At 37.2% G+C, this 17,025-nt stretch overlaps 1 protein-coding gene across 1 annotated transcript in view; it reads right to left on the bottom strand.

Moving 5' to 3' along the window:
• Positions 1 to 17,025, bottom strand: part of PPP2R2A (protein phosphatase 2 regulatory subunit Balpha) — an 80,675-nt gene that overhangs the window by 21,377 nt on the left and 42,273 nt on the right. Inside the window, exon 3 of the mRNA XM_008060856.2 lies at positions 10,009 to 10,106. Within this exon, the coding sequence (XP_008059047.2) occupies positions 10,009 to 10,106 (98 nt within the window). The remainder of the gene's footprint in view (positions 1 to 10,008; positions 10,107 to 17,025) is intronic.

The raw sequence follows: 17,025 nt of genomic DNA, 5'->3' as shown, positions 1-17,025 counted from the left end.
CCTGAGGATGGACCTACTGCACGACAATGTGCATGTGTTGACAACACTGTACTGTACACTCGAGACTGCTGGAGGGATGAAATTTTGTGTGTCTCTTTGGCCACAGTTTAAAAAAAACAGCACACAGAACTATATACAAATGTTCCTCAACTTACAATGGGGCCTATGTCCCAATAAACCTATAGTAAGTGGAAAATACATTTAACGCTGCAACACAGCAGACTGTTCATGACCTGTCATAGTTCAACTGTACGATGACAGGAAGGTTACGCATGTTCAGTATACTCCTCAAGTTACTATGGGGTTACCTCCAGATAAACTCACTGTGAAGTAGAGAAAACCAGTAGAACCAGAGGAGTCGGGAGAGTCTATATACATATATTACAAAAGCACATTCCAATAGTTACCTAAGTAGAAAGAGTGAAACAGAGGCAAGTCATGCAAATCAAGGGTACCGTGCACACACCTACATACCTATGTGTACACGTTTGTTAAAAGAGGGTGCTTCGCCATGGCCCATAATAGTGATATGTCATGAACTGAACAAACCAAAACAAAATATCAAGCAACAGTAAACCCAGATGTGTTGGAATGACCAACCACTTGAAAAGAGATGGAGCTTCATTTCTTACACAAAAATGAATTCCAAAAGGAATAATTAAAAGTTTAAAAATAAAGCGAAAAAAGAGCTAAGTATAAAAATGAAAGCAAGCAGCAGAGAATGACAGATTTATCTGATCAGATAAGAAGTAAAATATTCCAAGGTCGAAAAAAGTATACTGGGGAGGAAATGGCATCTTAGGACAATAGGATGATTCTTTCATGTACATAAAGCCCTTAAATATCATTAGGAAAAATATTAGCACCACCCCTGAAAGATAACAAAGGTCACAAACAGTAATTTGTATGAAGTGGTCAATAAATACATGTACAAATGTTATCTTCATTAGTAATCAAGACTAAGCAATAATTTTCCCCTCTAAACGAACATAAAAATAAAAGGGTGGTAATGATCACAAAGTGACAGAAAAATAGACAAAGTAAACACCACTAGAAGTACAAATTTATGCAGCTTTTCTGGAGGACAACTGTCGATACTATTAAAAGTCTTCAAAAATGAGATACTCAACAATCCATTTCAAAGTGTAACCTAATGAAAAAGATGGATAAATAACTCAATGCATAAACCACCTAAATGTCCATCAGGTCAAGTAAATTATAAAATACTACAGAGTCAATTAAATTCCTACTGCAGATCAGTGCTTCTCAACCATTTTAACTTATGTGTAGTACTTCCTGCTGCCTTCTCCTGATGCCCCAAGCTGCACCCTGTCATCTTCCTTAAATGAAACTCTGCAAAAACGTAGAAAGTATTTACTTTGCTTGAGTAAAATGCTGAAAAATTTTAGAAATTATTAAATGTGTTTTACTTTGATCTCATAACAAAATAAATGGCTAGTCTAAAGCCTCCAAAGAGAACACTACTAAAATTTACTATTTATCAATGTTCCTTTAATCTTGTATTTGTTACAAGCAATCATTTATTTTCTATTTCATAACAGTACGAAAGAATTTTAAAAGTCTTACTCTTGGGAAATGACCATTCAGGAATAGTGGCAGAAATGGTACAAAACAATTAAATAATACCCAATAACTATTAATGCATTCAGGATACACGGAGACCTTTCTAGAACAAAGCAAAATATAAGTCATCAATGAAGTAAACAAAAATCAAAGAAATTTCAAACTTTCCCTAAACTGGTGACAATGATGGTGGCAGAGCACTTCAAGATTTTTTAAGACCTTATTAAATTATATTTGGTGACTTAATACTCATTTCCTGAGTGTCTACTATGTATTACACTAAGCAATATGCAATTTAGAAGCATATCAGTCACAATAGCCTATCCACAAAACTACAATATAGTGGGAAAGATACCTGAATGAACGATACCTGGTAGAAACCATTAGAAAATCAAATCGAGCAGCATTACTCTTTGCCTATAATATTCAAATAAGATGTGAAGAAATGTGTAAGCTACAATTAATATAATGCTTTAAAATCTATAACAGTTAATGCCTTTCATCTAGATTATCAAGCTAACCAGGATGTATTATTTTTAAACTATGCTACAGAATAAAGGATGAAGTTAAGTGAGGAAAATGCTTATTTACTTCAGGTTTTGCATGTTGCCTGAGAGAATTAAAAAACCCCCAAAAAACCACCATGGACATATGCACACCTCCCCCACATGAAAACTGCCTTTCTCAGACTCTAACATTCTTCCGAGCTATATTAGCATCAAAGAATAGAGGCAGATCTCAAGGCTCTCTGACCTTGTTTCTTTCAAATTAAACTTTCAATCTAAGATAGACCCTTTGCAAAGTTGCTTTCTCTCCAATACATGACTCAGATGGATCCTACTTGGTGTCAGATTGAGGAAAAAAGAAGATTACTTTTCACTAATTTTGTCTTTGTCGCTGTGAGTTTCATAAAATATAACCCACCTCCAGACCTCAGTTTCCTCATGTGCTAAATACAATTTATTTTCCCACCCCTGGGGGAGACAGGGCAGCTGTGGAAACTTAATGAGAAAATGAGTAATGTTCAAATGTTAGCTTCTTTTCCAGATAGGACTCAAAGCCCATCAATCCATATTATGCAACTCCGAAACAGCACCATGCAGACAGGGAACTCAAGGAGCCTGATTTCAGACTCTTCTCTGTGCCTTAGCTGGAAAAGGAAGGAGGATAAGGATTTGACCAGATGGTCTTCAATGTCCTTTCCACTGGTAACATTAACAAGATATAAATTTACCATAGGTGAAATTTAGTAAAAATTTCGCTTTGCAAAGGTACAAGTCAAATTCTCCTTACTAACTAGAGACCTCAAATTAAGAAACCTACAACAAACTCTCTTCTGACAAGTATTTTCTTTGAAAAAATATGGAGAGAGATTTGAGAAAGAACCGAATTTCAATAAATTCCAAAACCTAGCTACAACTCAATCATAAGATGGAACAAACAAAACAGAAAGACTAGTAATTAAACATCCTTAAACAAGACACTGAAAAGGTAAAATACAGTGAAGTCTAGATACAACTCTGTAGATAATTGCACTGTCTGATGAAGGTGCATTTTAAATTAGATATAACTTTAAAGCAATGAGACTGATTTTCCTGTGTGACTTATATCAAGTGGGCTCATCAACATAAAAGTATTTTGGGTTTTTTTTGGTATGCTTGTTTTTTCATTTTTAAAGCAATACTTGGCACCAGGGATATTCATCTCAATTTACACAGAATTCGATTTTACCCACTTACTCAGCAGCGTGAGCCTGTACACGTTACTTAACTTGTGTAAGTCTCAATCTACTTACAAATTTGTAATAAACTGAGACACAGTAGGTGTACATATGTCTTTGCTGTAAAGATTAAGACTTGGGGATCTGGGCAGAAGGCCTGGCACATAAACTGCTGTTGCTATCCCCAGGCTCAGCTCAGAGTGGGCAAAGCAACGGGCTGAGAGCAAGGACATGTGGGTTCTGTATTAAGGGTTCAACTTCCTCATGAGCTGCATGGGTTTGGGTGAAAAAACATGGCTAGATCGCCAACTTCTTCCTGCAACATCAGGGGCTAAAATTTGGGGTGCATGGATCACCCAGCCTCCAAGGGTCCACTGACAGTACCTGGGGATTTTGTAAACTTGGTTTAGAGGGGGAAGAGGAATGTACATATTTATTTTCACTAACCTCTATCTAAATTTCAGCATTTCTTTTGATTATGGACATAAGTAATAAACCACAGTATTAGTAATACTTGTGACTTTGTCACTATAAACATGACATTTTAATTTAATTTTGAGTCAGGACTTCAGTCTGTCACCCAGGCTGGAGTGCAGTGGCACGATCACAGCTACTGCAGCTTTGACCTCCTGGACTCAGGAGATCCTTCCGCCTCAGCAGCACAAGCAGCTGAGATTACAGGCATGCGCAACCATGCCCGGCTCATTTATTTATTTATTTTTTAATTTTTTTGTAGAGACAAGGTCTTGCAATGTTGCTCAGACTGGTCTTAAATTTCTGGGCTCAGGCAATCCTCTCACCTCAGCCTCCCAAAGTGCTGGGATTACAGGTGGTGAGCCACAGTGCCCAGCCAAAAAAATGACATATTTTTATATCACAACCTAGCCATTATCCACTTATAACATACATTATTCAATTACAGTAAGAATTTTTTAATACTCCGGCAAATTGTTTCAATATAGTTTCCTCTGCAATAATGTATGCATGCTATCTTATGCAAACATTCTGAGAAGCCCACAGGATATACCAGACCACTGAAGGAATGCACGGAACAAAAAAAGTTAGGAATCCCTGCAAAACTCTAAACTTTTAGCTTCTGCATTCCATTTATGCACCATATACATATAAAGTTCAAAACAGACAAAAGAAATTTACAGTTCATTTTGGGAGAAGAGTGACAGTTTCTGCAATATGACAGCTTCTGCAATGCCAGAAATATCCTATTTCCTGAAATAAGGAGAAAGTTACACAGATTATGTTTGTTTTGTGAACATTCCCAGAAGTGTATGCTTATGATTTTGTGTCCTTATCTATATGCATTGTCTATCCTGGGAAATATGTTTTCTACAGCATTTTAGATCGTATAAACCTGGGGACGTATTTTAGGGTTTTTATCATTATCCTGGTACAGAAATGCAGACAATTTAAACATTTTCTACCTGGTGAAGTTCCAAAAGGACTTTAAAAAAAAAGTAAAGTGACGAAGTTATGAGGCCACTAGGAATTCTGATATAGTAACCTTTAAAAAAAGAGTAGAAACCTGCATTTTAAATACATGCAAACATCCTTAAAGATAGTCTAATTTACGCCTGATGAAAAATAAAGACAGTTAAAATCTGGTAGCTAGAAAGAAAATCTTTTATTACAGATAGAAACTGATTTGGAAGAAAGTATAATGGTATTTTTTCGAGCTTCTCAGTTCTATAACACTGTTGACAGATGGGCATCCAGCTTGTGAGTATTTATTTCTATATGCAAAATAAACAGAACTATTCTTCCACATGAATCCTTAAATATCCAGACTCTCCCATCCATCTTCTCTTCTGGTTGTACAGCCTACACCTGCGGTTCTAATTGGCACAGTAAGCACCATGTCAAGTAAATACTGCCACATCATCTGAAAACAGAAGGTTTTATTCTTTCAATTAAATAAACATCTAACTAAATCAACCTCTTTGTATATAAGTGACATTAAATGCTGTTAAACTTAATTTCTGAGCCCTATTCTAGTTTTTAGAAAAAGAATACTAGTATTAACTATTCGTTTTTTGTAATAAGCATGTCTTCTAAAGTCTCTTCTACTTCCTGTTAAGGAATTTTGGGAATACTTCATTGAGAACAAAACAGCCAGAGGGAATGAAAACCAAGGAAGTTAACCACCAGTCCTAGAAAACAGGAGACAAAGGCCTCATACCAATCTAAAAAGACCGTAAAAAGAACTGAAGAACAACTTCCCTTCTCACCTTATTCCTTAGCTGTCCCATAATTCCACTCCCATCCCAAACACTTTACCTTACCATAGATATCAACAAGTCTCAGAAAAATGGGAGGTCAGAGCAACCCAAAGTCAGCAGAAAACCAACTCTTGGGACAATTGCCAATCACCTAATTTGAGCATCCACAGAAACAACATAAATCCCTAAAAAATGAGAGAACATCAACATCTATTCTAAGAGTTATTTGAAATCTTTCCCCCAAAACAAACCCTGCATTAATATGTTAACATCTCAATTAACAAAAAGAATATATCATACCATCTTCTCTGCTGTCAAAATCTACAATAAGCAGTAAAAGTAAATTACAAAGATGGGTCACCTCTTTCAGGACATGGTATAAAGAACACTAAATAAGTTGTTAGAATTTTGGACTCTTACTGACCATATGATGGCTTTCCCTGCCATCAGGGAAATCACTTTACCTCTGTGCCTCAATTTCCTTACATGCTCTAGGCAGGTATGGCCAACCCACGGCCCATCGGCTGCATGTGGCCCAGGACAGCTGGTAATGCAGTACCACAAAATCTTTTAACATCATGTGCTTTTTAGTGTTTACTTTCTTCATGATCCCTGTGCGTAATTCCATTTTTGAAGTTCACATTCACGCCATATTCATGACATTGCTTTTTGGCAGCATGTACATTTGTGGGTAGCTGTTTTCAATTACGAAGCACACGAAGAACAAAATTTGAACAAACATTTCTTTTTTTTGAGTTGGAGTCTCACTCTGTCGCCCAGACTGGAGTGCAGTGGCCACTCCCGGCCACCTGCAGCCTCGACCTGCTGGGCTCCGGTGATCCTTCCGCCTCAGCCTTCCACATAGCTGGAACTACAGGTACGCGCTACCACACCTGGCTAATTTTTTGATTTATTGTAGAGATGAGGTCTCGCCTGCCCAGGCGGGTCTCGAACCCGCGGGGTCAGGCAATCCACTCAAGGCACGGGATTACAGGCTGAGCCACGGAGTCTGGCTTGAACAAACATTTCTAATGAGCACCTTATAAGAACTGCAACCACTTTCACTGAACCAGACACATCGATAGATTAGTTTTACAAAAACAATGTCAAACTTCCCACTAGTTTTATATTGTTCTCGTTTTTCTAAATTTTATTAATAAATATGTATAAAAAATAAGCCTTATTTTATATATATATATATATACATATATATACACTAACTATACTATATAACTCATGTGTGGCCCAAGTCAATTCCTCTTTCAGTGCGGCCCAGGAAAGTCAAAAGTTGGACACCCCCATCTAGACCTTCTACAAACAGAGGTTCTGTACAACAGAACACCTGCACAAATATTATCAGTTATAAAAATACAATGAAGTAACAGCTGAAAATGTTAAATGACTACCAGTGAAGTATACGCAAACTAAATGAAGAGTCTCTAAATGACCACTCAGTTCCTTCACGTTATGATTGAGGAATAGGTGAACGGGAAACAAGGGGATACAGATACCCAACAAGATGACCGGAAGGAGATCGCTACCTCTGAAGGGCAAAAGAAAAAGGGACAGACAGGAGTTCTCTGCTGCTATTATATGACCTTTCATCATAAATAAATAAGGATAACAAAAGAAAGAGTGGGTGGAGGTATTCTGGCTTCCAGTAAAGTCAAGGTTAGCAAGGAACCCTACTACTGGGTAAGAAGATAAAGCCACAATAGATCAATCGCCATTGTGTTCTACAAACAAAGCTAACACCAGCACCAGGTCCAAGGAATGCTCACTGGATAGGTATCACTGTACCCTAGTATAAATGTGTAATAGCTGGACTGAAAATCAGAGAGACTCAAATCCTAATCCCAGAGTCTTGTAACTCAAGCAATATAAACGTGTTAAATAATTTTGGGGGGAAATTTATCTAAAAATTAGGAAAAGATAATCTCTACATTCCTTTCTTCAGACTGTAACATTTTTATTTTACATATGTACAGTTGTAAATCCATAAAATCTCATCCACTTATGTCAGGTGCCAAAATAAAGATGCCTCCCATACACACATTTATAATCAATAACACAGATCCTGAAGATAACACTATATTAGAAGCTATAGAGTAAGACACGGCTTAAAAATACAGAAAATTAAGTAAAACACATCAAATTAATACTAATCAGACCAAGTTTCAGAGAGAAAAGATTGATCACTAGCATCACTGTTATTTAGTCTATCACTTAAAAAATATATTCATATTTACCCTGATAAGACTGAAGTTGTAAATAATGACTTTCTTGGTCTTTAATTCTTAAATATAGTAAAGAAGAATGAGAGATACATGAAAAGGAAAGTCAACTTTTACTACCAGCAGCCCTTCTTAAAAAGTCCTTCTGGGACAACCCTCCTGGGTCCCCTCCCGCTCAGGGAGTTTTTCTGTCCTCTCAATAAATCCTGCTTTCAAAAAAAAAAAAAGAAAAAAGTCATTCTGCTCATTTCATCTTACAAAAGTATGTACTTAAAATCAGCACTTAAAAATCTTTAGCAGGATTACATGGGGAAAAAAAGGAAATGATTATTCTTTAAAATACATATTTTGGTCTTATTTTCTGATACAAGTAAAATGAACACTTTATTAATTTCACGTTAGACTTTTAACTCCAAAGTAATATTACTGACAACCTTTAAGAAAATATTAAATGTTAATATTTTGATATCTACCAACTCATATTAAACGAAACAATTCCCCCATTTAAAAAAATTCCAGCCATTTTGCTCACATTTGACAAGCCACCACAGAAGATCTTCCAAATTAGCTTTTAATTGACAACTTGTATTTTAAAATGGACAACAATGGCTTCATTAAAAATGAAGAATCTTTCTGAAATCCTCAAAATTAAGTTAAGCCTGCATATTATTCTTCACAATTAATCATAGTAGGCAAAATTTTTAGAAATTTTTCCTCCAACTACCCTTCCTTTAAAATAAACGCAAAGTGTAAAGAGCCATTAACGTTCAGTAAAAATCCACTCAAGGGCAGAGAATGCCTATGGGAAAGCCTGCTCTAAACTCCAAAAGACAAAATTAACATTCACATCTCTGTTATCAAACATGAAAGGTAGTAAAGAACATTGAAAAGATGGTATGTCCGAAGTCCTGGGTTCTGGCTGCCGGTTCTGCCACTAAGTAATAAATAAAGTGCTCTATTTATAGCCTGACTTTCTCATTAGTAAATAAAGGGAAATTGTAATGATCTGTAAGGCCCCATGTCAACTCTAAGTAGGTCAAGGTTCTTATGGTTAAATTTTTAGCTACTTGAAAACAGGATCAGAAAACTGATTTTAGCCCCCCCTTTCCCACAAGACCATCCTTTGTCAAGCAAAGCTTGAGTCTTATTTTCATATTTTCTGCCAACAAAAAAAGAAATAAATAACAAATAAATAAAAGAAGACATATTTAGTGTTTGTGCATCTTCTAATCAGACACTATTAATCATTTCTTTTAAAATTAAATTACCTACCTCACTGGGGTGTTGTGAGGATTAATTCATTAGTGTTTGTAAAGCACTTTGAGATCCTCAGGTCAAAGGCGCTATAGAAGTGCAAAGTAGTAGTATTATTACTAGATTCTTTGCTTATTTAAGGAATTTCACAATCCTTTCAAACCTAACTCTGTGTTATGATTTAGACATCTATTTGTAAAACTCTGAAATTTATCCACATTAACTCTTTTTGAATATATTATAAATAGACAGGGGCAGGATGTTTCAAAACAAATTATTTTAATGGTTAAACTCTGATCTACAAATGGAGGGAGAGATTAAGAAAAAAACCCAGTGTGATACATTTTGTTTAGCATAAACTTTTTGTGAGAAATCTGGTCAATCTGATTTAGAAGTGTGCCTAAGTCGTAAGAAAAATAAAACAAAAATCCACTTAAATTGCAGATTCTGCAGTTTTCTCTTTCTTCAAAGAGAAAAGAGAATTTTCGATCAACTCACTTTAAAAGCTAGCACTGCATTAACAAATTACATGCATATACATGCAAACTGTCGCTTAAACCTTTGTATTTAAATCTCTGTGGCAGTATTAGTATGAACTCACACCAAAATAATTGAGCAGCTTTTTTCTTTCAACTAGCCTTCCATCCCAGTTACACAAAGCAATCTAAGCATTGAGAAGAGGTCAAAGCAACTTTGCTTTATAGAGTTTTAAAAGAAAAAGTATAACTGAGGACCAAAGCTTCAAAACCAGTTAAAATCTTGGCTTATTCCACCACTTTCCACCCCCTTCTCTAACCAAATATTTTTACAATTAAAGAGTTTTAAAACCAAAACAACACGCATACATGTACACACACGTACACATACAAAGCTAAGGAAACCAGAGCTATCTACATATTCCACCATCCTCTGATGAGATGCTCCAGTGCAACACACGCTCTATTCCCAAGGTCAAACTCGTTTTTGGATATTAAACACTTACCTCCTGCTCCTGCTGAAAGATGACGACTCTACCACCTTTATCTCCTGTTGCTAGCAATTCTCCAGAATGATTAAATTCTACTGTAGAAATTATATCTGCTGTATAATTGAAACAAAACAAAAAGACATTAGTATTCTTTCCCAACTCTCTAAATTTCAGAACTTAGCATGTTTTTCCTAACACTCCAAGTCTATGCAGTATATTAGCTTGACATGAGAAATAAAGTGAGTCTGAAATTCTTCTATATAAATATTTTGATACACCAGAAAAACTCCTCAGAATAAACCAGTAGGAAACTATTTTAACAAACGGGAACAAGCAAAACAAATAAGAAATACTAGTAGTCTATTAGTATTTCACTAAATTTTTGAATGCAAGAAACATCAACAATTTGTGAAACACTCTGATAGCACCCTTAAACAAAATCTTCTCATATATATTTTTGATAAGCTTGCTTATGCAAATCCAAATAACCATCTACAATTAAGGTATATATTACTAAAGGGAGGGCTTAAATGTAAAAAATAGTTTCAGAAGGTATTCTAAGTCATAAATTCAACTAATGACCTCACAACACACTTAAACCAGAAAAGTTTTGTGCTGTGCACCTCCCCTGTGCACAGCTCCTGTGGCCCCCGACACTGCAAGGGGCTACCAGGATCAGTTATGTTACACTGATTCTACCCAGTCAGTGCTGATTCCATAGTCAAGAACAAATAAAACGGTCAGATTTATTCAAAGCTTTTTGATACCAGAGCCTAAGGAAAGAGTCTAAGTTACAGCAGTGGGCATAAGATAAAGCCATCATACTGCACAATTCACCACGGTGTTATTAACAAGTTCTTCAGCATAAAGCATTAAGCTGAATTGGAAGAGGCCCCATCAGATGCATTTTAAATAAGTAAACTTTTTCTGTAAGAGAATAGCAGTTCTTATGGTCTGGAGTAGCTTGCTGTTAAGAATTTAAGCATGTAGCTAGGAGGGTGGTTCACGCCTGTAATCTCAGCACTCTGGGAAGTCATGCAAACACTACTCTTTCCAGGTGTACCACGACATGCAAAAAGTGAAGAAGCAAAGTTCTGAAAATAGGGGTCCCATATCCTGGCGTACCCAAACAAAGTTTCTATGTTTGTGGAAAATAATAATAAATCTACTCCTAGAAAATATTCTTCTAATGTTCTGATTCCTATATGTAGCTAGTGGCTACCATACTAGACAGCACAGGTCTAAAACATTTTACTAAAAATCCAAGAAAGCTGGGACTAAGAATTCCGAATCTTTAAACAATGCACTCTTACACACATACACAAAAGGACTGTTGCCAAGGAAGAGCAGGCTGAAAAGAAGTTATGAAGATTCCTTGTCTACTAGTTTTAAAACAAACTATTAATGAAAAGTATGAGTACTTGTAAATGCTCTACTCTTGAGCTTAAAGTAACTATAGCATGTTTTTAGGAAGCAAAAACAACATCATCACTGTCAAGACTAGAATACTGAATGTGTGCATGGCCCAGGATGGCACATCAACCGGTTATGTTCTCACAAACCACCATCAACAAGATGCCAAAGAACAAAACCTTCCTCTTTTAAGAGGAAAAGGATATTTCCTATTACCACGAAAAGTTATTTTTCAATGAGAAAACATTAATATTAGGGAAGAAAAATTCTAACATAGTTAATTTTAAAAAAGGACTCCCTTTCAGAACATTAGTTCATTGCCCTATGGTGCATTAAAAGCCATACTCAAACTTTTGGTAAGAAAATATAATGCTGTTAAATTTTATTTATATAATATTAATACAAGCCAAGGCATCGATAATTTATAATATAGAATAAAACTCTTATTTATTCCAATCCCCTCTTTCTAAATTGTCAACACCCGGGTTTCCCCCTTAGAAGATGATGCTGGGCTCGGTGGCTCAGCCTGTAATCCCGTGCCTTTGGGAGGCTGAGGTGAGTGGATTGCCTGAGCCCGCGGTTTCGAGACCCGCCTGGGCAGTAAGACCTCATCTCTACAATAAATAAAAAAATCAGTCGGGCATGGTAGCGCATGCCTGTAATTCCGGCTACTTGGAAGGCTGAGGCAGAAGGATCGCCAGAGCCCAGCAGGTTGAGGCTGCGGTGGCCGGGAGCGGCCACTGCACTCCAGTCTGGGCGACAGAGTGAGACTCCAACTCAAAAAATAAATAAATAATTAATTGGATACTGATATTAAAATATCAAACAGGGTTTGTGTGGATTCAAAGACGTCAAATTAACGTCAAAGCACAAAATGTACAGAGATATGTACAGCCATCCTGTGCCAAGCACTGTGCTAAGTAAGCATTAACACATATCCTCATTTAATCCCTAGCACCACGATGATAAACACATCATTTCCAATTTACAAGAGAGTAAGGGAGGTCCTGACAGATTAAGCTAACTGCCAAGGAAACTCACACAGCCAGATTGTCAGAGCCAGGATTCAGATCTGGGCAGTGTGAACCACCGAAGAGATAAGGTGGCAACACAGAATTCTAAAAATCACCGAATAATGAATAAAGGGATAAAGTATAAATACTCAGCTCACTGCCTCTATCTCACTTTCAAAATACCCGTGTTTAGAGGCAAACTATCAACTTTATACTATTTACTAATGACAATGTTACAATTATTGCCTGGCTTTAAGGATTTATGCAGCACCAGCTGCATTCAAGGCACTGGGTGATACACATTCTAAATTCTACCCACTAACATGGCTGGTCAGAAAAAGAACTGTAATCACAAAAGACAAACAGTTAACCAATAAGTATTTAGTAAGTGCTTAAGAAAACCAAAGGAGGAGTATAAGAAAAATAAACATACTAAATGAATTATAAGACATAAAGACCAATTAAATAGGTAGATGCCTCCTCTTTTTAAAAAAAATAAAATACGGGGGGGGATTGATAAAGTATTTTTAACCATCTGAACAACAGATTCCTAAAAGCTCTATTTGAAACGGTTAACTAGGATCTCCTGAATGTGACAAGCCTGATTCTGTTATTCGTCTTAATATAACTAGGCTCTGAAGCTAAGTAACAAGAATTTAAAAGGCTCAAACTCATAAAAGACTGTAAACATCGCTGCAGCAAACAAGCACCTCTGAAAATCCAGATATATCTGCCTCGTGCAACACAAAACAGCATAAATCTTAAGAAAAGATAACAAGTTTCCAAACATTCTACGAATAACCATTATTTCTTAAAATTCTGCATTCTGAATACTGTCACAGAAGGGACTGCGTTGGCAGACAGGGCAGGATCTGCAAACACCTGCTACAAGAGCAGTTCCCAATATAGCCTCCTAATAAAGGAATTCGACTTTCCTGTCTGAAAGAAATTGCACTGTCAGGTTAGCTACATGGAGTCTTATCTTTCCACAAATGATATTCAATTTCTCACAAAGCTTTACCAGGTCATTAGTTTCCTCTACTTTTTGTTATATTTCAGTAAAGAAAGATTAACAAAGAATACTAAGACCACATAAACAAAGGTATCCTGACAAAGTACCCAATAAAAATGTATAATCACTGGTACTTCTTTCAACAGGTTGAAGTGAAGGACAAAAACCAGAATTAAGAATCTGATAATTAAGCCGGGCTCGGTGGCTCAGCCTGTAATCCCACGCCTTTGGGAGGCTGAGGTGAGTGGATTGCCAGAGCCCGCGGGTTCGAGACCTGCCTGGACAGGCGAGACCTCATCTCTACAATAAATCAAAATATTAGCCGGGTGTGGTGGCGCACGCCTGTAATTCCGGCTACTCAGAAGGCTGAGGCGGAAGGATCGCCGGAGCCCAGCAGGTCGAGGCTGCGGTGGCCAGGAGCGGCCACTGCACTCCAGTCTGGGCAACAGAGTGAGACTCCAACTCAAAAAAAAAAGAATCTGATCATTAGTCTTCTGTTTCTGGCCACAAGGGAGCAAGACAATCTGAATTCACTGTCCTGCTGCAATGACTAAAAAAACAGAACAATGCCAGGCGTGGTGCCTCACTTTGGGAGGCAGAGGTGAGAGGACTGCCGGAGTCCGCTGGTTCAAGACCAGCCTAAGTAACACAGTAAGACCTTTTCTGTACCATAAATCAAAAAATTAGCCAAGCAGGTTGACACATGCCTGGAGTTCCAGCTACTTGGAAGGCTGAGGCAGAAGGATTGCCTGAGTCCAGCAGGTCAAGGCTGCAGTGGCTGTGAGCGTGCCACTGCACTCCAGCCTGGGTGACAGAGTGAGACTATGACTCAAAAAAAAAGGGAACAAAATATATGAAAACAACTGCTTTTCAGACAACAGACAACACTGAGTACAGGATAGCGAACCTTAGAGAAGGAAAAGAAAGTGAGCCCTACATTTGCTCCAGCTTACTAACTCAAAGTTTCCGGGACAGCACCATCAGTCAGGAAGAATCCAGAGACCAGTAAGCTCCCTGAGTTGTGGAGATAGAAACTGGGAGTTATGGAAAGCCAAAGCAGCCAGAATTTGTAGGAAGAATACCCTAGAGGAAGGACCCACACAGAAACTGCTTAAAATCTTTGGCAGAATACTGGACATGTGTGGAGTGATAGTTCACAAGGCCTACGAAAAATCACCAGAAAGCTTAGAAGGGCCCTGAATAGAAAGGGTTCCCGCCAGGTGGAGTATAGAAACCTCATAATTAATGCATCAGATAGAATTCTCAGAAGAGTATCACCTTAGCGGAGCTAATCAGCACTAAAGACCAAACTTGTCCTAACAAAGTCTTTTCAGAACTTTGAAAGGATCAAATCAATGCCAAGTAACTTATCTATGTGACAGAACAAAATCCAATACTCAACAATGTAAATTCACAATGTTTGCTTCTAACTGAAAACTACCAGGAATATACACAAGCAGGAACATGCGACCCATAATCACAAAAAATAAATAAACCAGTACAAACAGAACCAGAAGCGACAAAAATGATGGAATTAAGGTCCTATCAAGCATGACTATTTACATATGCTCGATATGCTCAAGAATAATAAGTCATATACATGAAAAATAGAAGACAAGAAAGAAATATCTAAGAGTGAAAAATACACTGAGATAAAAGATACACAGGATAGGACCAACAGACTAGACAACATAATATAAAAGATCAAGAACTCTAAGACTTAGCCACAGAATCAAAACAGAATTTAAAAAAAAAAATGAATAAAGACCTGACCTGTGGGATGACAAGTCTTCTACCATATGTATCACTGCAGTCTTTGGGTGGGGTATATTTGAAAAAAATAATGACTAAAATATAAATACGCTAGCATAATGACACTGTATGTAGAGAAATAAACACAAAGGGGTCAGTTATAAATGCAGGTTTATATACAAGTATGCAGTAGTGTCAACTCAAAAACCATCAGCAACTTCATGCTGGCACTGGTAATGGGAGTTTGCAAAATTATAAAGACTTATTTGCAAAAGTCCACCATTTCAAAGTATAACCTTTCCTTGATTTACACGACAAACTTAAGTATATACATGAACCGGTGCCACAGAAAAATCCCTAAGAGCTCCAATCATAAACTTAAAGTCTGTGTTCTACAATAAGACAGCTAAAGCTGAACAACCAATAGTCAAGTCAACCACTTGGTGACCTTAAAACTGCTACTGCAATTGAAGTGCTTTAAAAGATTTACAGGAATCTAAATATAAGCATATTTAATGTAGCATTGTTTTTGTAAAAAACAAAACAAAACACAATGATCACCATAAATTAATCAATTTACAAAGAGTAGAGAATAAGAAGCCCTGAAATCCCACCACCAAGACACAACCATACATAATAGACGAGCAAAAGTCTTTTAGCAAATTCAGCAGACTACAAATTATGTATCAGCTGTATTTACACACAATATGATTTTTTAAGATCGCTTGCAGTAATGGAATTGTCATGACATGGTCTTTAATTAAAATTAACTTCATCCTTTAATTTCACAAGGAAACTATGTAGAATAATAATCATCATCACTTTCAGTCCCTCTTCTAAGAGAACCACTATTGGCTAGGTGCGGAGGTTCACACCTGTAATCCCAGTACTTTAGGAGGTGGAGACGAGAGGACTGCCTGAACCCACAAGTTCAAGACCAGCCTGGGCAACATGGCGAGACCACACCTCTACAAGAAATCAAAAAATTTGCTGGACGTGGTGACACACGCTTATAGTTGCAGCTACTTGGAAGGTTGAAGAGTAAGGATTCCCCTGAGCCCAGCAGGTCGAGGCTGCAGTGGCCATGAGTGTGCCATTGCACTTTAGCCTGAGTGACAGAGTAAGACTCAGGTTCAAAAAAAAAAAAAAAAAAAAAAAAAAAGAGAAAACCACTATTATGTTGGGGTGTGTGTGTGTGTGTGTGTGTGTGTGTGTGTATATTCATTCCAATGTCTGCCCATGCACACTTGCACATGCTCAGTACAAAAAAATAACAGATCTGTACTGAGAAAGAATGCATCTATATCAGTATATTACTGCAGTCCCCAATATATCAGAGGATGATAGTTACCAGAGCCTAGAAAGGGAAACCAGGTAACAGGTATGTGACAGCCACTGGCATGAACATAAGCATAGAAGCCTTAGTAGTAGATGAATCTCCACAAGGTAGAGGAATTATGCCCCATTACACCCCATTCAAGTGACTTTAAAAAACTGACAAGACCCAGAGCTGGTAGTTAGCAATTACTCTCAAACAGTGCTGGTGGCAATGCAACATGGCACACCTCCTTTAAGAAAGAAAAAAAAGTTCAGCTGTTTCTCATACAGTTCAACGCTTACCACGCACCCCAGCAACTTCGTCAGTAGACATTTACCCCAGTGAAATAAAAATGTATGCTCACACAAAAATCTGGATCAAATAAATGTTCATGGCAGCTTTATTGGTTACCACCCCAAACCAACCCAATGACCCTCAACTGGGGAATAAATACGTAAAATGTGGCATAGTTACACAATGAAACACTATTTAACAAAAAAGGAACAACTACCAATACAAGAAAT

Source organism: Carlito syrichta, unplaced genomic scaffold (assembly GCF_000164805.1).
Source record: "Carlito syrichta isolate Samal-C Ts95f unplaced genomic scaffold, Tarsius_syrichta-2.0.1 Scaffold304746, whole genome shotgun sequence".
NCBI lineage: Eukaryota > Metazoa > Chordata > Mammalia > Primates > Tarsiidae > Carlito > Carlito syrichta.
The sequence above is the reverse complement of the archived record's forward strand: the minus strand, read 5'-3'. Positions and strand labels throughout refer to the sequence as shown.